This window comes from Mesoplodon mirus (genome assembly GCF_964341445.2).
Source record: "Mesoplodon mirus genome assembly, chromosome: 11".
Classification (NCBI taxonomy): domain Eukaryota; kingdom Metazoa; phylum Chordata; class Mammalia; order Artiodactyla; family Ziphiidae; genus Mesoplodon; species Mesoplodon mirus.
The window spans coordinates 100,924,542-100,949,527 of record NC_138987.1 but is presented as its reverse complement, the minus strand read 5'-3'; the positions used below and the strand labels follow the sequence as shown (position 1 = coordinate 100,949,527).

The window sequence follows — 24,986 nt, the reverse complement described above, 5'->3', positions numbered from 1 at the left end:
AACTTTCTGATTTTTTTTTTAAAGGAGCCTAGGTTTCTCCATCTCATTATAATCATTCCTTAGTTCTTAGAAAGGTTTGTGTGGGATTCCTTGCTTCCCTAACTCAGAGACGCACATATTCCTTCTTTCTCAGCCTCCAGAAAGTATTTATTAATCTTAATGCTTAGTCGTGATTATTATGTATGTCTAACACTTTCCTATATGCCATGCAGACTGTAACTTTGAACTCTGAAGGAAGGAAGCTTATTCTTTCTCTCTTTCAACAAATATTAACATGAAAATAAAGACATATTCAGTGTTTTAAAACTAAAAAATACTTTAAATACTTTATAAGAATTTCTATTCTATTTCTAAATTTTGAGAGCTGTCCTGTTTCTGGCAGGCCCGTGGTGTGTATCTGTAGTATACTGGGGTGAAAAATCAGAGCCAGATCCACAAAGCTACAGGAATGAAATACCCTGTAGGCCGACTTGTTTATACTGACCCAAACCAATGTCTGAAATGAGACTGTTTAAAACAAAGTGCAATTGAAACTTTATTCCTGATCACTGCCTCAACTTTCTAGCACATACTTCTCATCTTTGCAATAAACCTAAAGTGACCCTTTAGGTTTACTTTTTTACTTGCAATAAACCCAGTTGTAATGTTATAAGGATCATTTCTTCCAGTTGTATCTGTTCTCAAAGAAACAGAAGCCCTACATTCTGCAAAATAACCAGAATGTTTAGGGGGAATATTAGCTGGATCCAGTGAGACTCACCATCATATCTAAGAAAAGAACAAAATGTAGGTAGATGTTTTCTGTTATTCTAGAAACCAGTGAACAAAGGTCAGGATCCGAGAGCATTTACCACAGCTTTGTTTATGGATTACGCGATCTGGGTGGCTAAGTATACAGTTAAAATTTTACAGATACAGGGGCTTCCCTGGTGGCGCAGTGGTTGAGCGTCCGCCTGCTGATGCAGGGGACACGGGTTCATGCCCCGGTCCGGGAGGATCCCACATGCCGCGGAGTGGCTGGGCCCGTGAGCCATGGCCGCTGAGCCTGCGCGTCCGGAGCCTGTGCTCCGCAACGGGAGAGGCCACAGCAGTGAGAGGCCCGCGTACCGCAAAAAAAAGAAAAAAAAAATTTTACAGATACAGAGGCCACGAAAAAGAGAAGTGACACTAAATTCCTTCACATGTAACAGAAAAGACCGAGCCCCCCCATTTAAAAAAAAATCTTAGATTGTGTTAAACACAAATTTAAAAAAATCATTTTCTCAAGGATGGTAGCACAAACTATAGGTATCTATTACAATGCATTCCAACCCAACAATTTAGTGCTCCAAAGCAGGAGAGTTTAGTACTCTCGCTTCAAACAGGACACCCTTCCCTTAGTAAATACACAGAAATTAACTTTAAGTTATTTTATGCTTTTTATATTAAAAAAAGTAAAAACATTTTCCTCTGTTTGAGGAATAGCTGAGCAGGCAATGGGGTAATCTTCAAGAATTTGAAGCACTTTTAAGCACACACACACAGAAAAAAGATGCCTTTTAGATAAGAAGGATCAAAATTCTTAAAGTAAGAAGTTTTGAGGGAATTTTATGCTTTCCTTTTACAAAACCATGGTCCATGTGTGGAAAAGGAATGAATGGAATTGACTCAAAATAAAGGTAACTATAAATTGTACACTCATGAGCACGTACACTGAAGTATCTTTAAACAAACCCAGGGATGTGAGAGCATTTGGGTTCTTACTGGAAACCATCCGTATGGAGAGCAACTGACAGAAGGCCAGACTCTGCAATACCACCTGTTCTTCCTGTTCTGTGAGACTTCATTATAAAAGGATTTCTCTGTACATATGTGCTTTCACAAACCTTCATATGTGGTTATGCTGGTAAAATCAGCAAATAACGACCAATGCGTTCTAGGCGTCTTCTCTAGTCTCCAAAGTTACTTCTTTTTTTTGTGAAATTGAGCTACATGGCTTTCAGTCTTTTGTGTAAAGGAAAAAAAACCCTGACATTTATTAGAATCAGGCCTTTCTAAAACAAAACAAAACAAAAATTAAATTTGAAAAAGTATCTTAGGGCTTCCCTGGTGGCACAGTGGTTGGGAGTCCGCCTGCCGATGCAGGGGACGCAGGTTCGTGCTCCGGTCTGAGAGGATCCCGCATGCCGCGGAGCGGCTAGGCCCGTGAGCCATGGCCACTGAGCCTGCGCGTCCGGAGCCTGTGCTCCACAACGGGAGAGGCCACAACAGTGAGAGGCCCGCGTACCGCAAAAAAAAAAAAAAAAAAAAGTATCTTAAATGATCTCATATATTTAAGGTTGTGGAAATACTTCACTGATCATTTCAATAAACTCAAGTATTTGAAAAACTCTGATTTCTAGAAATAAACGAGAAGCACCAGGCATAGATAGGTTCTAATAAGGAATGAATACCCATTAAGGATCATTTAAAAGGCATCAGTGGCTGAATAAATTAGTGAAACTAGACAGCAAAACTTGTCTGCTACTAGAGGTATCATTTTCTAAAACACATCAATAAGTGACTGGGGCTGGCGGGTAGGGTAGTGATTTCAAAAAAACTGGGTTATCTGAATACTGGCACTAAAGTTCAACCTCTACTGAGGTCACTTGGATATCTAAACCTAGAACATAACTATTGTCTTACTAAAGAGAAAAGGTAGTTTTGCCTAAGTCTTCCTTCAAATATAAAGGTTAGCTTTAACTTGCTGCTTCTAGAAGATGGAGCAGACATACTTTTCCCCATACCTCTGATAAGTACAAAAGTAAAACTAAAAACTATCTGTAAGCTATACATACAAATGTAAAACTACAGCCACACCAACATAAAAAAGGTGGAGAGAAGACACACTGGTTAAGGACACTGGGACCCAAAGAATGCCACAGGTGGTAAGTTCCCTGGATTTTCTTCTTGCCTCATGTATCAGACCTGGAGCTGGAAACCAGCGAGCTGGAAGCACCAACGGTCACAGAGAACAAAAGCCTGAGCTCTCTAGCCCAGGAGGCCTAGAGGGGAAAGGGGCAGCCTAGCAAGATAAAACCATTTTAGACAAATAATCACTCTACTCAAAAGGTCACAGGAAAAACTGCCACCCGTGGCAGCAAAGCTAAATGGTGAGCTGGGGCTTGTACCCCACAGCCTCCCCTCCCCCCGGGCACGTGTCAGAGGAAGCCAAGGAGGGGGCAGTAACCAAGCCCCCCCAGTGGCAGCGGGGACAGGCGGGCGGAGCGGTGAGTCCCACCCTGGGAAGTGTCAGAGGAGGCCCAGTGCTGCACAGCAGGAAGGAGGCCACGCCGCAGTGCTTATGGGGGGAGTCCTACTCATCCCGGCAGGAATAAGTCAGGGGAGGCCTAGCAGGGGTACAATTCATACCTCTCCCCGGAGAGATGGGGAGCCCCACTCCCTGGGTGTCAACAGAGGCAGAGGGGAGCCTGGATTTGCCTCCACTGGGCAGTAATGAGGCCTCACCACCCCCTCCTCTCTGCAGTGTGCCAACGAAAACCAGTTGGCAGAGATGGTTTAAATAAGACCCAGAGTCACAGGGCGTGACCCAGACCCCAAATGTCCAGGCACCGATAAAAAATCACTCCTCATACTGAGAACCAGGAAGATCGCCCACTGAATGAAAAAAGACAACTATGGTTAAAGGCACAGGGGAAGCGAAACCCTTCTTCTTGACAACAGACTTAGGTATTTGGGCAGCAGCTGATTAGCTACCACAGCTGGACTGTGAGGGGCCAGAAGCAGCCAGAAGCTGCTCCGAAGGCCTGCCCACCGAGTACCGCCCTCCCCAGCAAGCCTTGGTTCACCTCCTCCCAGCCCTGGGACAGGTCGGGGAGTCAGGCAGTGGGGGGCTGCTGTGTCTGCAGTAGACCTAACTCTTAGCAGCCGCTTCTGGGAAACTTCTAGGTCAGGAGAGCCTATCCAGCCCAGGTCTCTGTAGCCATCTGACCGCAGTTAGTCTGCAACTGGGTTCATCTGATCACCCAAAACTACAGCTTTATGTTGGTGGTGAGGACACCCCAGCCCCGAGAACCAGCCGCAGCCCTGCACTTCCTAGGCATGTGCAGGCAGGTCCTTTTGACTAGCCTCCCTGTTCTTAGGTTAAGAACAATTCCTTCTTTCTCACACACGTAGCTCCTTCCATTTAGATAAATAATAATAGTAAATATTAATTTTATCAACTCATAAGTTATCAATATATTTTTACTTTTATTGATTTGGAAATTATTAATTTGGAAACTTATTGATTTATTAATCCATATTAATGGACAGCTGTTTATAATCTAATTGATTTTTTAAAATTCTTAATTTATGTCACTAAGAAATACACAGATGTCCTAGAAATGTCCTACAAATGTCCTAGAAATACACAGAAATTTACTGGCTAAGGATCAGTTCTAATTATATCAAGATGTGAAGTACAATTTATTACCCAACTATATGAAAGACTAGTTCATGAAATAACTGTGGCACTTAAAGTGAATAGGTTAACCTAACCAAGAGTTAAAAAAAGAAAAGGTACTAGATATTTTTGCTAAGGGATTAAATGCAGAAAGATTGAAAACTTTAGGTTCTTTAAGGAAAATAGAGAAAGTAACCTGAAATCGATAGTATTTAGACTGAACTGTTTTCGGTAAGGAATTCTTTTACCCTACATTTATCTTACGTCTTCAAAATACGGCTGTAGAATGTTTAACTCCCATCCTCCTTGTTTCCAGGAACATACCTTTAATTTAAAATGTCAAAACAGCAAAAAGCCTGTGGGGTACATAATATCACAATTACCTGTGATGCACTGTGCCATAAATGCTTAAAGCATTCTCAACACATGCAAATCATGGAAAAAAGATCTTAAAAGCCCTGAAACCTTATAAAAAACTTCCAGCAGTTCTTATCCAATAAAGCCGATTCTGAACTCTAAACAATAGGGTGGTGGTGTACAGAGGGTATCTGTTTGCTGAGTTATATTATGTAAGGATTAAAAGAATGGCATGTGTTAATATTTTCATGCAAGTGTCAGAAAACAGTAAAAAGTAAACATAACGCCTATATTCTCTCTTGAGTAAGCAAATACATTTTTGATGGTACTTTTATGGTACTGGTACTTCTATTTTGATGACTCCAGAAATCAGTATTTCTAGCTCTCACCTCTATCTGCAGTCTAACTGCCTTCTTGATTATTTCCACCTAGGTGGATACACAGACACCTCACATTCCAAATATGGCCTTTCCTCTGGACCATTGGTCCCAATTAGCAAAGCCACCTCCACTTACATGCCTCAGACATTCCACGCTGGCCAGTGGTGTGTGGGTGGGAGTGACCTCAGGGCCCAAGTGCAGAAGCAGCAGCACCCAACCCGCCAGCTCTCCCTTCCTCTGCTGCAGTGACTGAGGAGGCCTCACACTGAGAGATTAGCTACAAAAACTGAAGCAGGCCTGGATTACTGAACTGCTGCACGCAGAGACCCGCAGTGGACCCTGCAGGACTGAGATGCATTAAACCACAATGATGCGCCTAGACTACGCACTACCCTCCATCTCAGCTGTCCTCTATCTTAAAATTTTTAATTAATTTTTCCTCTTTTTTTTTTTATTGTGGTAAAACATATATAAAATCTGCTGTTTTAACCACCTTAGGTATACAGTTCGGTGGTATTAAATACATTCACACTGTTGTGCAGCCATCACCATCATCCATCCCCACAGCCCCTTATCCCATAAAACTGAAACTCTATACCCTTCAGACGATAACTCTCTATTCTCCCCTGCCCTACCCCTGGCAGCTACCATTCCATTGTCTTTACAATTTCGATTACTCTAAGTACCTCGCACATGTGGACTCATACAGTATTTGATTTTTTGTGACTGGCTATTTTCACTGAGCATAACATCCTCAAGTTTCATCCATGTTGTAGCATTTTGCAAATTTTTAAAGTCTGAATAATGTTGCCTTGTATGTATATACCACAGTTTGCTTATCCATATTCCTTGACTGATGGACACTATGGTTGCTTCCACATCTTAGCTATTGTGAATAATGCTGTTCTGAATATAAGTGTACAAATATCTTGTCAAGATCCTGCCTTCAATTCTTCGGATAAATACCCAGAAGTGGAATTGCTGGATCATATGGTAATTCCATTTTAAATTTTTTGAGGAACTGCCATACTGTTTTCCACAGCAACCATACCATCTTATATTCTAATACTGCACAAGGATTCCAATTTCTCTGCATCTTAGCTAACACTTGTTTTCTGTTTTGATAACAGCTGTCCTAATGGGTGTGACATGGTATCTCATTATAGTTTGATTTGCATTTCCCTAAGATTAGTGATGTCGAGCATATTTTCACATTCTTATTGGCCATTTGTATGTCTTTGGAGAAATGTCTATGCAAGTCCTTTGCCTATTTTTGAATTGGGCTGTTTGTTTTTTTTGTTTGTTTGTTAGGTTTTAAAAGTTCTCTATATATTCTGCATATTAATCCCTTACCAGATATATGATTTGCAAATGTTTTCTCCCATCTGCTGGTTTCCTTTTTATTCTGTTGTGTCTTCTTGATATACAAAATTTTTAAATTTTCAGAAGTCCAAATTGCATATTTCTTTTGTGACCAGTGCCTTTAGTATCACATCCAAGAAATCACTGCCAAATCCAATGTCATGAAGTTTTTATACTGCTTTCTTCTAAAAATTTTATTGTTTTAGGTCTCATGCTCTGGTCCTTGATTCAGCTGGATTTAATTTTTGTATATGGTGTTAGGTAAGGGTCCAAATTTATTCTTTAGCATGTGGATATCCAGTTTTCCCAGCACCATTTGTTGAACTGACTGTCCTTTTCCCATTGAATGGTACTGGCACCCTTGTCAAAAATCATCTGACCATGTATGTAAGGGTTTATTTCTGGGCTCTCTATTCCACTGGTCTATACATCTGTCTTTAGACTAATAGCACATTGTTTTGATGCTTTTAGATTTGTAGTAAGTTTTGAAATCAGGAACTGTGAGTTCTCCAGTTTTGTTTTTTTTCAAGATTGTTCTGGCTTATTCAGGGTCCCCTGAGTTTGATTCCATATAGATATTAGGATGGGTTTTCTATTTCTGAAAAAAAGCATCTCTGGAATTTATATGTGACTGCATGAATCTGTAGATTGCTTTGGGTAGTAGTGATATTTTAACAATTTTAAGTCTTCCAAAACCATGAACCAGGAATATGCTTCCATTAATTTATGTCTTCTTTAAATTCTTTCAGCAATGTTTTGTATTTTTCATTGTACAAGTCTATCACCTCCTTGGTTAAGTTAATTCCTCAGTATTTTAATCTTTTTAATGCTATTGTGTGTGAAATTGCTTTTGTAATTTCTTTCTCAGGTTGTTCATTGTTCGTGTATAAAAATGCAAACAAATTTTTATATGTTGACTTAAAAAATTTTGTTTTGAAGATTACTATTATTCTATTTTATTTATTTATTTATTGGCTGCATTGGGTCTTAGCTGTGGCATGTGGGATCTTTCATTGTGGCACATGGGCTCTTCGTTGCGGTGGGCTGGCTTCTCTCTAATTGTGGCGTGTGGGCTCATCAGTTGCGGCACGCAGGCTCTCTAGTTGTGGCACGTAGGCTCCAGGGCGTGTGGGCTCAGTAGTTGCAGCATGCAGGCTCCAAAGTGTGTGGGCTCTGTTGTTGTGGAGTGCAGGCTTCAGAGTACGTGGGTTCTGTAGTTGTGGCATGCAGGCTCTCTAGTTGTGGCATGCGAGCTCAGTAGCTGCAGTGTGTGGGCTTACTTGCCTCATTGCTTGTGGGATCTTAATTCCCCAACCAGGGATTGAACCAGCATCCCCTGCACTGCAAGACAGATCCTTAACCACTGGACCACCAGGGAAGTCCTGTATGTTGACTCTTTGCATCCTACTTTGCTGAATTCATTTACTAGTTCTAACAGCTTTTTTTTTCTGTGAGAAATCCTTACGGTTTTCTACATATAAGCTCATACCACCTGCAAACAGAGATAATTCTGCTTCTTCCTTTCCAAACTGGAGTTCTTTTATTTATTTATTTTTGCCTAACTGCTCTGGATAGAACTTCCAGTACTATGTTGAAAAGAAATGGTGAGGGACTTCCCTGGCAGTCCAGTGGTTGAGACTTTGCCTTCCAATGCAGGGGGTGCGGTTTCGATCCCTGGTTGGGGAGCTAAGATCCCATATGCCTTGTGGCGAAAAAACCAAACCTTGAAGAAGAAGCAATATTGTAACAAATTCAATGAAGACTTTAAAAATGGTCCACATAAAAAAAAAAATCTTAAAAAAAAAAAAAAAAAGGCAAAGAAGTGGTGAAAGCAGGTACTCTTGCCTTGTTCCTGATCTCAGAGGAAAAGGTTTCATTTCAGTCTTTCACTATTGAAAATGATGTTTGCTGTGGGATTTTCATATATGGATTTTATTATGTGGAGGTAATTGAGTGTTTTTATCATAAAAGGGTGAACATAAAATTGGTTGAACTTTGTCAAACCAATTAAGATGATCATGTGATTTTTTCCCCTTTATTCTGCAGATGTGGTTTATTACATTGATTAATTTTTTTTTTTTTTTTTTTTTTTTTTTTGCGGTATGCGGGCCTCTCACTGTTGTGGCCTCTCCCGTTGCGGAGCACAGGCTCCGGACGCGCAGGCCCAGCGGCCATGGCTCACGGGCCCAGCCACTCCGCGGTATATGGGATCCTCCCAGACCGGGGCACGAACCCGTATCCCCTGCATCGGCAGGCGGACTCTCAACCACTGCGCCACCAGGGAGGCCCTACATTGATTAATTTTTGTATGTTGAACCAGCCTTGCATTCTGGGAACAAATCCCTCTTAGTCATGATATATGATGTTTTAATATGCTGTTGAATTCTGTATGCTAGTATTTTGCTGAGGATTTCTGCAACAATGTTCATGAAGGATACTGGTTTGTAGTTTTGTTTTTCTGTAGTCTCTCTGCCTGGCTTTGTTTTCAGGGTAATGCTGGCCTTACAGAATGAATTAGGAAGTATTCCTTTGCCTTCAATTTTTGGGAAACATCTGAGGAGGACAGGTATTAGTTCTTCTTTAAATGTTCTTCTTTAAAGAATTCAGGAATGAAGTCATCAGGTCTAGGGCTTTTCCTTGTTGGGAGATTTTTGATTACTGACTCAATCTTCTTACTAGGTCTAACTCAGATTTTCTATTTCTTCATGATTTAGTCTCGGTAGTTTTTTTGCTTCTAGGAATTTGTCTGTCTCATCTAGGTTATCCCATTTTTTGGCTTACAATTGTTCACAGTACTCTCTTATAATCCTTTTTATTTGTGAAGGATCATAAAAAGTTATGTTTACACTATACTGTAGCCTGTTAAATGTGTAATAAAAAATTACAGACTTTAATTAAAAAAATTGCTAAAAACTGCTATCATCTGAGCCTTCAGTGAGTTGTAGTAGTAAAATCAAAGATCACTGATCACAGATCACTGTAACAAATATGATAATAATGGAAAAGTCTGAAATATTGTGAGAATTACCAAAATGTGACATAGAGACACAAAGTGAGCAAATGGTGTCAGAAAAGTGTCACCTACAGACTTGCTTGATGCAAGGTCATCACAAACCTTCAATTTGTAAAACAAACAAACAAAAAAACAAACCAAAAAACCCCAACAACAACAAAACATGGTATCTGTGAAGCACAATAAAATGGAGTGCAATAAAATGAGGTATGCCTGTCTGCTGTTACTGCTGGGTAGAGTGTTTTGTATATGTCTGTAATGTCTAGTTGGTTTACTGTGTTTGTTTTTTTTTGCGGTACGCGGGCCTCTCACTGTTGTGGCCTCTCCCATTGCGGAGCACAGGCTCCGGACGCGCAGGCTCAGCGGCCATGGCTCACGGGCCTAGCCGCTCCGCGGCATGTGGGATCTTCCCGAACCAGGGCACGAACCCGTGTCCCCTGCATATGCAGGCGGACTCTCAACCACTGCGCCACCAGGGAAGCCCTACTGTGTTTTTTTTAATGTGTTATTTCCTTACTTATGTTCTGTCTGGTTGTTCTATCCATTACTGTGAATGGGGTACTGAAGTCTCCCAACTATTACTGTAGAACTGTCTACTTGTTCCTTCACTTATGTCAGGTTTTGCTTCATATATTTTGATGGTCTGTCCATTGGTGTGTAAATGTTTATATCTGTTTCACTGTCCTGCTGTATTGAACCTTTCATTAATATATAACATCCTTCTTTGTCTTTTGTAAACTCTTTCAATTTAAAGTCTGTTTTCTTATATTAGTAGAGCCACTTATGCTCTCTTATGGTCACTATTTGCATGGAGTATCTTTTTCCATCCTTTCATTTTTAAACTTTTTTGTGTCTTTGGACATCAAGTGGGCCTCCCGATGACAGCATGTAGTTGGTTTATCTGTTTTTATCCAATCTGTCAATCTCTGTCTTTTGATTGGAGAGTTTAACCAATTTAAAGTAGTTACTCATAAGGAAGGGCTTACTTCTGCCATTGTGCTATTTATTTTCTACATGCCCTATAGTTTTTTGGTTCCTCACTTCCTGCATTACTGCCTCCTCTTGTATTTAGTTGATTTTTTTTTTGTAGCAAAATGTTTAGATTCCTTTCTTACTTCCTTTTGTGTATATTCTCTATCTATTTTCTTTGTGGCTACCGTGGGGATTATATCTAACGTCCTAAAGTTATAACTGTCTAATCTGAATTTACACCAGCTTAACTTCAAAAACATATAAGAACTCTGCTCGTTTACAGCTCTGTCCCCACCCTTTCTAGCTGTTGATGTCACAAAACTACATGTTTATACAACGTGTAACCCAAAACATAAAAGTAATTCTTCTTAATGCACCAGTCTCCTAAATTATGTAGGAAACAAGACGTGGAGTTACATACCAAAGTTACAGTAATATGAGCTTTTACACATAATTTTTTTCCCTTAAATCTATTAGTCTCTTAAATGATGCATAAAACAAAAACTACAGTTACAAACCATTGTTACAATAATACTAGCTTTTATAACTGCCCATGTATTTACCTTTATTGAGATCTTTATTTCTCCATGCAGCTTCATGCTACTGTCTAGTGTCCTTTCATTTCACCCTGCAGGACTCCTGTGAGCATTTCTTGCAGGGCAGATCTAGTGGTCGTGATCTCCTGAAGCTTTTGTTTAACTCAGACTGTCTTAATTTCTCCCTCATTTTTTAAGGAGAGTTTTACTGGATATAGGATTCTTGGTTTTTTCTTTTAGCTCTTTGAATATATCAGCCTCCCCAAAAGAGTCTTCTGGCCTCCAAAGATTCCGGTAAGAAATCTGCTGAAAATCCTATTGAGGATCCCTTGTATGTGATGATTCTCTCTTCATCTTTTGAAAGTTTGATTATAATGTGTCTCACTTTGAATTCATCTTACTCAGAGTTTGTTGAGATTCATGCATGTTTACATTTATGTCTTTCAGCAAATTTGGGAAGTTTTCACCATTACTTCTTCAGATATTCTCCCCGCCCCTTTCCCTCTCTCTTCTTCTGGGATTCCCATGATGCGTAGTTGCTGTCCCATAGGTCCCTAGACTCTGTTCACTTTTCTTAAATCATTTTTCTTTCTGTTCCTCAGCCTTGATAATTTCCCTTATCCTATCCTCATGTGCACCGATTCTTTCTTCTGCCTGCTCAAATCTGCCTCTGAATCCCTCTAAGTGAATATTTCATTTCAGTTAATGAACTTTTCAGCTCCAGAATTTCTTTTTAGTTTCTTTTTAGGTTTTCTGTCTCTTTATTGATATTTCCATTTATCCACACATCATTTTCTTGACATCTTCATTCCAAAAGGGAGAAGTTGGAAGGAGTAAAGGGGTTGTCAGTTCCAAGCAATTTTGAAATCCAGCAGAACACATTCCATTAGGCTTCAAGGCCTGTGAACAAGGCCTCTGTGGCTCAAGGCTGTGCCCTCTGGCCACGTGGTGGCTTCACTGGCCTCTGCCTCTGGGCCCCCAGCAGCTCCGCTGACACAAAATCTTAACTTTAAAGTCTTGATTTTAAGGTAAAACTAATCAATCCTATCAGAATTCAGGCAAGCAGTCACTTGCAGGACTGAGCAGGGTATAGGGCCTGAAAGGGAGCATGAGGGCTTGGTTTTGGGGTGCTGGTAATGATCTGCTTCTTGGATGTGTACGCTGGCTACATGAGAGTGTTTCCTTGTGAACATTTACTGACATGTACACTTAGATGTGTACTTTTCTATGTGTATATTTCAATAAAAAAGATTTTTTTAAAAGGTTGTATAACAAGAAGATTTCAGCAATAGAGGAAATTATCTCTGGACAGAGAGAGTTATTTCCATTTAGCTCATGTTTTGTCATTCTCTACAGTTAAAACATTATGGTAATGAAAAGAAGATGTTAAGTTATGGCTGCTCCTACCAGCTGACATAAAAGTGAGAGACGTATTTTAGTCTCAGAGTATTAAAAGATATAATTTAGCTATTTTAACATTATATAGTAAGAGAAATAGTTATTGCATGGCCACAAGAACAGTTGTAAGCCAGTGGCTAGTAATATCATTACCATTCAGGTAGATAATCCAGGATTAGGAAATACTGTTATAAACAGTGAATGTCTAAATACAGTTAAAGATGGCAATCAGCTGAGTTAGAACCAGCCTTGAAAACTGCTTTCCTGTAGCATATAGCTCTGCCTGGTTATCTTTTCTAAACAATAAGGTAGATAGGGAGGCAACCGTGAGGAAAACTGTTGCAGAGATCACTTGATCTTACGAGTCTTCCATTTAGCAGAGACTGGGACAGAGCTGACTAGAGGGATAGCACACAGTGCGTCCTTTCTCTGGATCCGGGCCAGTGACTGAGAGCCGATGAAGAAGTCAACCAGGCTCTTACACGTGTTTAATGTGAGTCTTAATATACAGCTAGGTATTGGTTTCAGGCCTGCAAGGTGGATACATTTGCAAAGAGCACATATATATTTAAACATAGTTCAATCTCTTTGGATATTTCTGGTGAACTGGCTCATTAAAGTGCTAGGGAGGCCTGAAAGGTGCATGTTCAAAACTATTTTCAGAGACCACCTAATTTTAGAGTTGACTACTATTAGGCTGCAATTTCATACAAGTCCGGGAAAAACATCATACCCAATTCAGAATGCCATATTGAGGAACATGACTGGCAATATCACAAACTTTATTTTAAGCATTCTCTACCTTGAAAAACAGCTACCACAAATCCTGTTTTAGTACTAAAGCTCATCAATTTATTTAGTTAATTAAACTCTTACACTGTATAAAATCTTTGAAATACAGGGGGAAAAGCTCTTGAACCTCAGGTATAATAGATGTTCATTCTTTGGCAGTCACTGTTTTCTAGGAGCTTTTTTTTTTTTTTTTTTTGTTGCGGTATGTGGGCCTCTCACTGTTGTGGCCTCTCCCGTTGCGGAGCATAGGCTCCGGACGCACAGGCCCAGCGGCCATGGCTCACGGGCCCAGCCGCTCTGCGGCATGTGGGATCCTCCCAGACCGGGGCACGAACCCGTTTCCCCTGCATTGGCAGGCGGACTCTCAACCACTGCGCCACCAGGGAAGCCCTCTAGGAGCTTTTAACAGCTTTTCAATCTCTATTTGCTCTTCTTAAGAATGCAAATGTACTGATTCTTAAATTCTGCTGTTCAAAAGATATCTTAATAAATGATGTGTAATATTTTGGGGCCAGATTTCCATATATCTGCCCATGTACATATATGACAGTAACAGTATTTTCATACCAGAATCATTGGTGATGGTAATTTAGGATTACGACCACACAGGTTTTCAAACTTGGCTGCTTAAAAATCGGTCTCTCTGATTTCAGATGCCCTCTGAGTTCTCAGTCAGAACTCTCTAACTCTCATTAATTCAGTCAACAATTTCTAAGATAATTGTTGAAAATGAGAAGGTATCTGTTGACATAAGATGGGGAATAGATTTTGGCCTGTCAAGCTTCTGACTTTTTAAACTGAGCACAGTCCATTATGGTAATTTATTTTCACTGTAATTTAGAAAAGAGCTTATTAAAGTACTATTTATCACAAGAGAGAATTACTGGGTCATTAATAATACAGCTAAAGGTTACTGAAATCTCTAACCAAAAGCCCACGATGATGGCAACACATTTCAGTGTAGTGATCAGCAGTGTTGGCAATGGAGTGACATGATTTGTTCTAAATCCCAGCTCCATCGCTTACTAGCTGTGTGACTTTGGGCAAATAACTGTCTCTCTCTTAGCATCTCCTCTGTACAATAAGGATAACTGTACTTCACAGGGTTGTTGTGAAGAGTATGTGAGTTAATTCATGTGAAGCACTCAAAACAAGAGTTAGCTCAATAAATTTTAGATATTCTTATTTGTGAATAATGTTTTCAAGAAAGCCAGATAGTACGGGTGATTTAATTTGGTCGTGTACATTGTCCACGGGAAGGGCATTCTGTAACAGGTAATGTTATAGTTTTATATCACGCCTCTCATCCTTGAGTACAAATATCATTTAATTCCATATTCAATTTTTCTAAGTATCCACATTAGTTCAACAGGGACCGAAAGGGGCAGTAGGCATAGATTCTGTGGAGTACATTGGTCTGAACCGATCCCTGCCAAGAGAGGTTTAGTGGGGGAAAGGGGAACCACCCTACACCAGCCTTCCTTTTACTCATGTTTAATGAGATCCTCAGACCAAGGTCAGGGAGCACAGGAAACAGTTATAAATCATGCCACCTGACGGGAGAAGGAATAGGAGGGGCACGTGCACTGGGGCAGGAAATCTAGGTTGATTTATTTGCATTGAGACAATTCAAGAGGGATCAGGAGACTCAGAAGGTTTATAAATTCCCTGTGGCATCATAAAAGGCAGCGGTCTGACAATAGGAAGGGCAAGCTAGATTTGACGCTAGAAAAGAAGGGAAGAGTCTTATCAAAGTTTTGTGAAGAATTTTTCTACATCTGGAATTGATGACAAAAAAGATGGAAGAGATGGAAGAAAGGAGGTTGGGAGGATTCCAGATTTCCCCACATCTCCCAACCTCTGGACTTCACTTAACTCCAAGCAAGCAGAACTCATCAAAATATGATCTATTTCTTTGTAGGATACAAAAAAGGTTTCAAGGGGATAGTGAGTAACCAGGATTTTTTTTTTAACTTTAAAATGCAATACTTACTACTTTCATAAAATAAGGAAATTCCTATAGACAGATTTAAACAACCCTTACATATGTGTTTTCTTATGCTTTACAATTCCTTCTTTTAAAACTGTTCCCAATGTCAGCAATTAGCAGGTAATATAGCTATAGGTAAATATATTGAGTTGTCAAAAATTGGAAAATACAGAACTTTAGACCTCAAAATTAATTTTATCTATCCATCTAATATTATAGATGAGGAAGATAAGACCAGAGAGGTAAGTTAGGAAGCTTGTGACTTGATTCATTAAAAAAAAGAAAGAATAAATTAGTGGCCAACACTTAGATATCAAGAGATTTGTAAGTGAAGGGGGTCAAAAAGTACAAACTTCCAGTTATAAGATTAAGTCCTGGAGTGTGATGCACAGCATGGTGACGAGAGTGAACAACACTGTGCTGTACATTTGAAGGTTACTGAGAGTCAAGATCTTAAAAGTTTTCATCACAAGAAAAAAAAAATGTAACTGTGTGGTGATGGATGTAAACTGAACTCACTGTGGTGATCGTTTCACAATATACACACATATCACATCATTAGGTTGCACACCTAAAACTAACATAATGCTGTATGTCAATTACACCTCAATTTTAAAAGAGAGATTTATATATATGGATTCTCTGTGTGGGGGGGCGGTATGGATGACTGGATAACACAGGGCTCTCGTCTTGCACGGTCACAACGAGCTGGAATTAAAAGCGGCAGCCTCTCTGGACAAAGTACGTGGCCCCCAGTTCATCATGGTCTCTCCTCTTGTCTTACATGTGTCCCTCCCCTCTTGAGTTATGGCATCTGCCTGGCCCACACAGCCCTCAGGCTCGGGGCTATAAGGCAGCAGAGTACTGAATAGTACTCTGTAGGTTGTGAAGTGCTGTGTATTAGTTGATGGGGCTATTACTGCTCCAGATGATACACTTAGTTTATCAACAGAGTTGGAGCTGGAGCTGAGGTCTGGAGCTGGAGCAACAGTTACCGGTGGGGATTCCTACGTTTGAAGAGGACACTGTGGCTCAGAGTAAATAAGCAACAACTCGCAGGACAGCAAGTGAACAATGCTGCTGCTTCTTTCCTCCTCCCTCTTGCATTTTAGCTTCTGCCCAAAGGAGGACGAGAGTGTGAATGAAGAGAAGCAAAGAATGGCTTTGCTAATGTAAGGAAAAAAACCAATTCCATGGCTAGGAAATTCCAAACTACAAAGATGAGTCTTGAAGTGAAGATTAAAGCAGAGATTAAGCTGAGGAAGTAGAGGGCAATTGCAGAGGTGAGGGCAGTGAACGGAAAATGCTTTGCATCCAGTTCCTCTCAAATAAATCTGGATACCAGCGGCAGAAAACATGTAGCTGATCCTAATGTTTGTAGTGGTTTAGAGGAAGAAGTATGTATATTGAATACTTAATATGTAAGAATCTAGAACTGAAGGGAGATAGGATAATTAAAACGAGATGAGCACGTTTATCTGACCAAGTCAATACGGGCTGTTGAATCATGAAATAAGGATTGAACTGTAATCGTCTACTCTGTCAACTTCTGGATATTGGATATTCTAAGCAGAAGGTTTTCACTCTCTCTGATCACCACGTACCAGTCACCTTCAGGGAATAACGTCACACAGATGGCTGAGGGGCTGGCTCGTGGACACGGCAAGTACAGGACAGAGCAGGCAGGCCAGCACGACACACAGGGAAGGGGTCCTCCGGCGGCGCCAGACGCCCGTGTGTCCTCTGAGGGATGCCTGCTGCGTCCCAGCACCTGGCATTGCGGGAGCGTGCTGAGCGGATGCGCGGATGCTGGCCTCATCCCCAAGAACACAGGCGCTTGGCGAGGCGGCCGGATGCCTCTGGCTCTGCCCCCCACGAGCAGCCTCTGCAGCACTCCCGCTACCTCAACACTTGCTGTTTATTTTTTCCTTTGTTCACTGACAACTCAGGAGCTCTCTGTAGCTTTGCCCTATTGCTGTTCTCTTTTCATAGAACGTAAAATCGTTTTGTTATTCTCTCTCCAAAGTTAAATGTCACTTTTAAACTAGTTTTAATACTACGATGAATGGGTCTTCCCAGCTGTTCCAGAACTGGTGGCCCAGGCCCAACGCCGGGGACAAAGGCGAGCTCAGCAGGTCACGTTCTAGAAAGCCCACAAAGGGGGTGGGGGGGCAGAAAAGGCACCCCTGTCCACCAGGCCAGCCCCTCACAGCGCATGCCTTTTCTGGGTTGAGACTGGTGTGCGGTGACGCTAAGCCTGGTAGAAGGAGTCTTGACGTTATGGGGAGCAGACAGTCATGCACAAGGGGGGCCCCTGTGCTCAGTGAGAGAGGCTCAAAGAGAATTCAGCCCTAAATCCTAGAGTCTTCAATCTTGAAGACAGGGTTTGAGTAGAAGAAAAGGAAATAGGCTTCTCCTTCCTTTGTTTGGTACCTACTCAGGCATCAGACTTGTTGGTTTGCCTTGTGCTTATCTGAGGAGGAGAGAGGACACCTAGAGACAGAGGGCAGGACGGACAGAGGAGCACGTGGCAGCCGACACGCTCTCACTCTTCAGCCCAGCAAGGAGCAGCCAGGTGTGCGTCTTCTGGGCACTGATCACCCCTCGGGGGTCAACGTTGGCCAGAGAAGCAGCACCAAAGGGCTGCAATGGCATCAGAGGACCCCAACACCAAAGGAAGAGGGAGAAAGGCATGAAGAGGACAGGACTTGTACCCTCCTGCTGCAGGCCCCTCTTGGGGGCGGAGGCAGGCAAGAGAGGATGAAGCGAGGTTTGCTCTGATGCCTCATCTGCCTTCTGAGGTCAGAGAGTGAAGTGGTCTTTTCTAGAGCTGAACACACACATGGAATCACATAGCACGTACTCCTCTACACCTGAGCAGTGTCTCACCACAGGAGGACACCACTGTTTGCTTGTTCACTCACTTCTCGTAGCAGCCAGCCTTCCAGGCCGCCTGCACTGGTCCCCCCACGTTGTAGGCGGCTGGTGCACGTGCAACAGGACAGGGGGAAGTGATGGTGTGCCCCTTCCGAGACAGGTTATAGGGACATCGTGGCTTCCATCTTGGCTGCTCTCTTCCCCTCCCCTGGATCATGTGCTTAGGGGAAGCCAGCCCCATGTCCTAAGTAACCCTATGGAGAAGCCTAAAAGGTACAGAGCCCGGGGCCATGTGAGTGACCCCAGAAGTGAGCCCTGTTGCCCCAGCCAAGTGTCAGGTAACTGCAGGTCTGGCCAAGAGCCTGACTGTAAACTCATGGGGACCCTGAGTGAGAACGACCAGCTTGGGCCGGTGTCCTGGGCCTGCTCAGCGGCTGTCAGAACCCTTAGTTCTACCTGATGAAGCAACAAGTCAGGGGAGAAGTATCATGCAGGTACCCTGTGTGTCACAGGCAGCTCCCTGGAGACTAACCAACTGGTAACAGGAGAGCAGGCAGAACTTAGTAAAAGACAATTTCTGAAAGCAAGATTCACTTAATTCAGATATTTTTTCATACTGGACCTACTGAAAATACTTGGGGCAACAGTGAAGTCCCCCCTTTTCCATTAAGGACTTAGGGATTAGGGAAATTAAGCGGTCTTATGAGGCTAAAGAAGTAAAATACACAAAACACAACAGAAAACTAAGGAAGTCTGTGAAAATGCTTGTCTGAAGAGGACAGGATCCCCCCACTGCCGCCAGGACCACCCGGGGGTCACGCAAGGAAGGAGAGCGGGGACTGCTGGGAAAAGACTGCAGGGCCAGAAGGGCGATGTTTGGCCTGGGACAGTGAAACCGAAGACCAGAGACCCTGTGAGCAGGCTCGGCCAGGTGAGCAGGGGACGGCATGTCTGTCTGACAATCAGCTCACTTCCCCAGTGACAGACCCGTTTCCACCGAACATGCACCAGGAGACCTCAGCTCATGGCGCAGCTCTGCACGGACACACTGCTCGTCTCAAGACCTTGGTCCTCTCTGAAGACACTGACTGATCCTCACTAACTGCTCCCTAATGGAACAGGAGACAGCATCCACTTCCTAGCGGGGAGAACGAAGCACAGACCCAGGGCAGCCCCCCCGAGGTTTCTGCACCCACTACACAAGCACAGATGCATCGTTTACGACCCCTCCAGCCTCCTCAGTCAGCTGAGCTAGCCTTATCCATTCCTAGTTCTCCTATTGAACAAAACGGAAACTGATCATTTGTTCAGAAAATATGAAATAAGGACCAATTAGAATTAGTTACAGCTCTTAACATGAGACAGATTGAGCAATGTGAGCCGGGGTGACAAACTGCTGATAAATTTTTTTGCTCAGTTTTCTTCTGTAATATGAAAGAAGTCTATCTCTCTCTCTCTCTCTCTTTTTTTTTTGTCAAGCTAGGTGACCTGAAAATGATTATGTGGCAGAATTCCCACAAATGATGGATAAAGTGGTTGAACTTGCAATAAAGGGAGGCCCCCAGAGCACCTTTGTTTTACTTTCCCTTGTGTCACTGGCACCCAGGAGAGGCTGAAAGTTCATAGTGAATTCCATCTCTTAAAGGGATGATCGTCCAGGGGTACCAGAGCTTAAGTGGGTAAAAGTTTTCTTTCACTTGCAAATGAGCACTGGGTTGTTTTTTGCTGGTCATCTCTCTATCTTGCAGTAGGGAACATCTTCTGGTGTTTTCTCAGCAAAGTCAGCCACATAAAGTCTATTTATAAGCAGTTTTATTAGTCTTTAAAATAGAGAAAATATCTTTATTGTGTAAATAGTGATTCTTGTTTATTTGAACATTAAATATGATGCTAGGACTTCCCTGGTGGCGCAGTGGTTAAGAATCCGCTTGCCAATGCAGGGGACATGGGTTCCATCCCTGGTCCGGGAGGATCCCACATGCCGTGGAGCAACTAAGTTCATGCACCACAACTATTGAGCCCTCACACCTAGAGCTCGTGCTCTGCAACAAGAGAAGCCACCGCACCGCAACGAAGAGTAGCCCCCGCTCGCCACAACTAGAGAAAGCCTGCGCACAGCAACAAAGACCCAACACAGCCAAAAATAAATAAATGAAAAATGATGTTATCAATTGATGACTGATCCTCTAAAGTAGAAAAAAAGAAATTCCTTCACTTGAAAACTTTCCTCCTCTGATTACTTCAGGCAGAAGGGCAAATGTGGGCAGCCCAAATGTACAGAACAAGTGGCGGAGGATGAAGGGGATGACCCGGAAGGCAGGAGGTGGACACTCATGTACAACAGGAATGGCAGGAACAGCATTAAAGATGAAGAGGACTCAGACTTTGAAATTCAGCTTTCTCCTTATCTTCAAAGGGGAAAAAGATTTGCCCCAGTTTTAAAACTGTGGTAAAGTATACACAACATAAAATTTACCATTTTAACCGTTTTTAAGTGTGCAGTTCTGTCCATTAAGTACATTTATATTGCTGTGCAACCATCATCAATGAGGAAATTTCTAGCTTTTATTTTCACAGATGAAAGGCCTCATGTAAGTATGAAGCATTAAATTTGGGGAAGGTTTTGGGTGGAAAAGAAAAGGGCAAAACTTTGCTCTTACCATCAGAGCTTACCCAGCCTTGAATAGAAATCACTTAAATGAAAATATCCTTAGCGCCTTCTGTAGCGGGAATCTGACTGGACGTAAGGGATAAGACTTTTCACCCGCTGGTGGCATGTGCACACCACCACCAGCCCCACACCACTGCTGCCTGCCCTTACATGTGGCCTCTGCCCCTGGAGGCACCACTGAGGACCCCAACAGCACTTGCCAAGGACCACGCAGTTGTCAGTGCTGTGGACGACCCCTGCGGCCTGACCCCAAGAGACATGCAAAAAAACCCCTTCTAAAGCAGTCCTCTGACCAAGAATGCTCTGTGCTTCCTAGACAAAGCAGAGATTTGAAGGCTGAAGTCTCTGCTGGTGAAGATCAATTAGGTAAAGCTGAGACATCTGGCCCGAGATGGGAGACCTGAGTGCATGAGCTGGCACGGACGCGGGCAGCCTCCCCTCAGCCCCGCTAGTCATACCTGCTGCTTGAGCTGCTGCACGAGCCGGTCCTTCTCCCGCTTCAGGGCAGCCACTTCTTCCTGGGTCTTTTTCTTCGAGGATGAAAGCTCCAAAAGAGCTATATTGGCATCTTTCTCACTGATGGCGGCCAGAAGGGCTTCCTGCCTGCAAAAGAAAGAAAACATCCAGATTTCCATCTAGTCCTCACAGCAATCCTCAAGTTACTATTACCATTACCCCCATTTTATGGGTGACGAAACTAAGGCTTAGAGAGTGTATGCAGCTGCCCAAGTTCACACTTGAAGCAAATGGTCCGGGCAGGAATCCCATTCAGGGCTTCTTGACTCTAAATGTCTTTATCAGGTCGTTACACTGACATCTTAATGAAGAGTTCCTAGATCTAGTTGTAGTTAAACTTGGAAAGTAAACGAAGTTAATGACTTTTTTTTTAAAGTAAGAATTATCCTGTCATCTATACATTTTACCCATTTGACTCATTCTTTTGATAAGTATTCTGTGGTTTCCAGGCAAACGAGGCACCAGCAAAACGGAAAACATTTTTATGTACAGAATGTATAACAAACTGTAAACATTAGTAAATAGGATTCAGGAAATCAGCCAGCTGTTGCTGGGGCACTCTGAACATCTATGAATCTTTTTATCTCATCAATGCAAATACATTTCCAGTCAAGGCTTTCCTTGGCAATGATCTGCACATTTTGAAACAACAATTTAAACTTCACTGATTCCTTGTGGTTTACCTAACAACTATTTTTGGGTTTATACCCAGAAGGAAAAGAAGGTGGGATTTTAGGGGAGGGGCGTTGAACTGAGAAATTTACAAAACAATCAGAATGAAGTTGGTGAACAATTAGTCTCATAGTCCAAATGCATTCCTCTATAGCTCATCTTTTATGTAATACGTCATCTGGAAGAAGACAGATTTGATTTACAGGAACTATAAAAGTGGCCTGAGCTTTTGACCTGAGGAAATGCTGGATCTGAGAATGCAGTGCCCAAGTTTAACCTTGCTTCTGTCTCTTGTTAAGTTAATTACGCTTCAACAGCAGTCATATGGAAGAGTTTTAGTTTAGCCACAAACTGGAAGACTATCTTTCGCACATTCTGACAAGGATAGTCCAAACTCAGATGGGTAGGTCTGGGGAACTCTGAACGAGCAGTGCTAACAAATGGAAGACGCAGATCAGTTTACACCATGGAAATGAAGATTTGTTTAACTAGTCTTTGCTGTTGGAAGGGAAGATTCATTGACCTCGGTATAACTTTCCACTGTCCTCACTCTATATGAGTCTAAGAAATAGCAGATGGCTTATCCCATGAAGTCAACACCAAAGGGATAACGACAGTCTAAATATATCCACTGACCACTTGAAAAAAATATGTTAAGTGGTGAAATGAGCTTAAAGGTGAAGGAGTTCAAGATGGTCTCACTCTGCGGTTTCCTGTTAATTGCTGTCATCTGTTCCCTTTTGGGGAGCCCGGAGACTGACAAGCTGGAACGAGAAATGTGCCTTCTCAATAAGGGGGCTGCATTTCTGTGCATCAATAGTCAGAACGACACATTTAGCAGCAGGCAAATAACAGAAGACAAATGAAAGATAAATTACTCTGTCCAGTTAGACCAAGTCATGAGAACTTCTGCCGAATGCAAGATACAAGGCGATAGGATCTGAGTTCCATTCCGTACTTAAGGAAAGAAGCATCATAATATGAAATGGTAAAAAGTATCCTATACTATTGAAACATCTTGACTGAATTCCAAATTCTTTTATAAATGATATGCTTGGCCAGCTAGTGTGGTACAGTTAATCTCTGGGGTAAAATGTCACATTCCCCAAATGCAATATGATATAACAGGTGCCAATTCATATTCTAAATTTTAAAATAAAGGATGTGGCACTGGAGTCTGAGCCATTGGAATGGTGCCTTTTTTAATAAGATATATATTTTGAAGTCTTTTTTTCTTTTTCTATATGATTCAAATAGAAATTTTATTATGTCATTGATGCTATTTACTTTTTATTGAGCACTGATAATATACTATGAACTGCACAGAATCAAAATTTCTCTCCCATACCCAAGGTTCTCACCCTCTATAAATTCCCTAGCAGATTAACATAACACTGTCCTTTCCATTTTAAAACTATACTCTTGATATTGACTTCTACATGTGTATGTGCCTATAAAGGGCAATTCACAGTCAAGAGAATGAAATGTTTTGATTACATATTGCACATATGATCATGTAAACTCTGGGTAATGTTAGTATCTTTTGTGGGTTTATTAGCTTTCAGGTTTTTCTCTTGTTTTTGGAAGGGGACAGAGATTGTACTGTTTTGCCTATAATTTTGGTAAATTTGTTCTTTCCGACACCACGGGAAGAACAACTTCTTGAAAACAATTTGGAGGACAGGAACAAAAATAAAGCTAATAAATAGTAACAGCCATCTAATTTTTTGGGAATAAGAAAAACTCTTGCTCCCTCAATACATGTGATAGTAAAGACCATATTTGTAGTTGAGCTTATGTGGTTAAGTTTTACAAAGAACATTCAAGTGTCTGAACTAAAAAATTTTAAGAATACCCTGCTTTTTAGAGGGAATGGAGGGCTTCCCTGGTGGCGCAGTGGTTGAGAGTCCGCCTGCCAATGCAGGGGACGCGGGTTCGTGCCCCGGTCCAGGAAGATCCCACATGCCGCGGTCCGCAACGGGAGAGGCCACAGCAGTGAGAGGCCCGCGTACCGCCAAAAAAAAAAAAAAAAAAAAAAAAAAAAAAAAAAGAACCAGAGGGAATGGAATTTAGAGTGAAAAAAAGCAAATAGCAAAAAGGATTTTATTTTAGTAGCCACCTATTCTTAATATAACTGCTTCTTTGAAAAAAAAAGGTATTTTCTGATAACAAAGTAATGTTCATTCATTGGTGAAAAATGGAAAGATACAGAAAACTGTGAAGAAGGAAATAAAAATACCTGAAATAATTCCTTTCTAATCAGAGTCAATTACTTGAGAGCTGAAAGTCAGCTATTCTAACACTAATATGGCTATTTCAAAGAAAATGAACCTTGCTGGGGATTAATAATCAACTTCAAAAACTTTACTAATCCAAGGCTCTCCACAGAAAAGGAACACTTGCTGGTGGAACACTTCCTGACTTCGTTTCCCATAAGCCCATAGGGAGTAACACAAGCACATGAAGCACAAAAGGGAACATATATAGGCCACAAGCCCAGACAAAAGAAGAACTAAAATGCTCTTCCTGCCAAATCACTCTCCTTGTTCTGTTAGTGGCTTTTCCTCAGTTAAAAATAAAAAAAATTATTTGTTATAAAGCAAAAAGTAAAAATAAAAAAATAAAAAATAAAAAAAATTGAAAATGTGGACACAGAACCTTTCAAAGTGATTAGTAATTCCCTACTGCATGACTAACAGGCCCCCTGACTTGCATAATGAGTAGGTAGTAACAGAAATCCAACTTTAAGTCATTAGTCTAGTCACACCATCTCTGGTGCTGTAAACTACCATAACAGTTGAACCTGCCCTTTGACCTGCAAATTCTAATAGAATCAAGATGTCGCTAAAAGTTCTGCTGTGGCATTTGAGCTTCAAGAAATGGTAAGACCACCTTCTCTGTCCCCCTCCCCCTTCCAGCAAATTTCAGAAACAAGAGGCAAATACCCAAGGCAAGCGGAGCTCAAAATCCTGCTGGTAACTCCTGAATCCTTAAGGACAACACACGAGTGCTCTCTTGCTAGTAAAT

General features: G+C 41.7%; 1 protein-coding gene across 6 annotated transcripts in view; it reads right to left on the bottom strand.

Annotated features, from left to right (window-relative positions):
- The window catches only part of ERC1 (ELKS/RAB6-interacting/CAST family member 1), a 388,985-nt gene that overhangs the window by 66,031 nt on the left and 297,968 nt on the right, over positions 1-24,986 (bottom strand). For all 6 annotated transcript variants that reach the window (XM_082635263.1, XM_082635267.1, XM_082635268.1 and 3 more), the window contains exon 16: positions 21,230-21,374. In XM_082635263.1, coding sequence (XP_082491389.1) covers positions 21,230-21,374 — 145 coding nt within the window. The remainder of the gene's footprint in view (positions 1-21,229; positions 21,375-24,986) is intronic.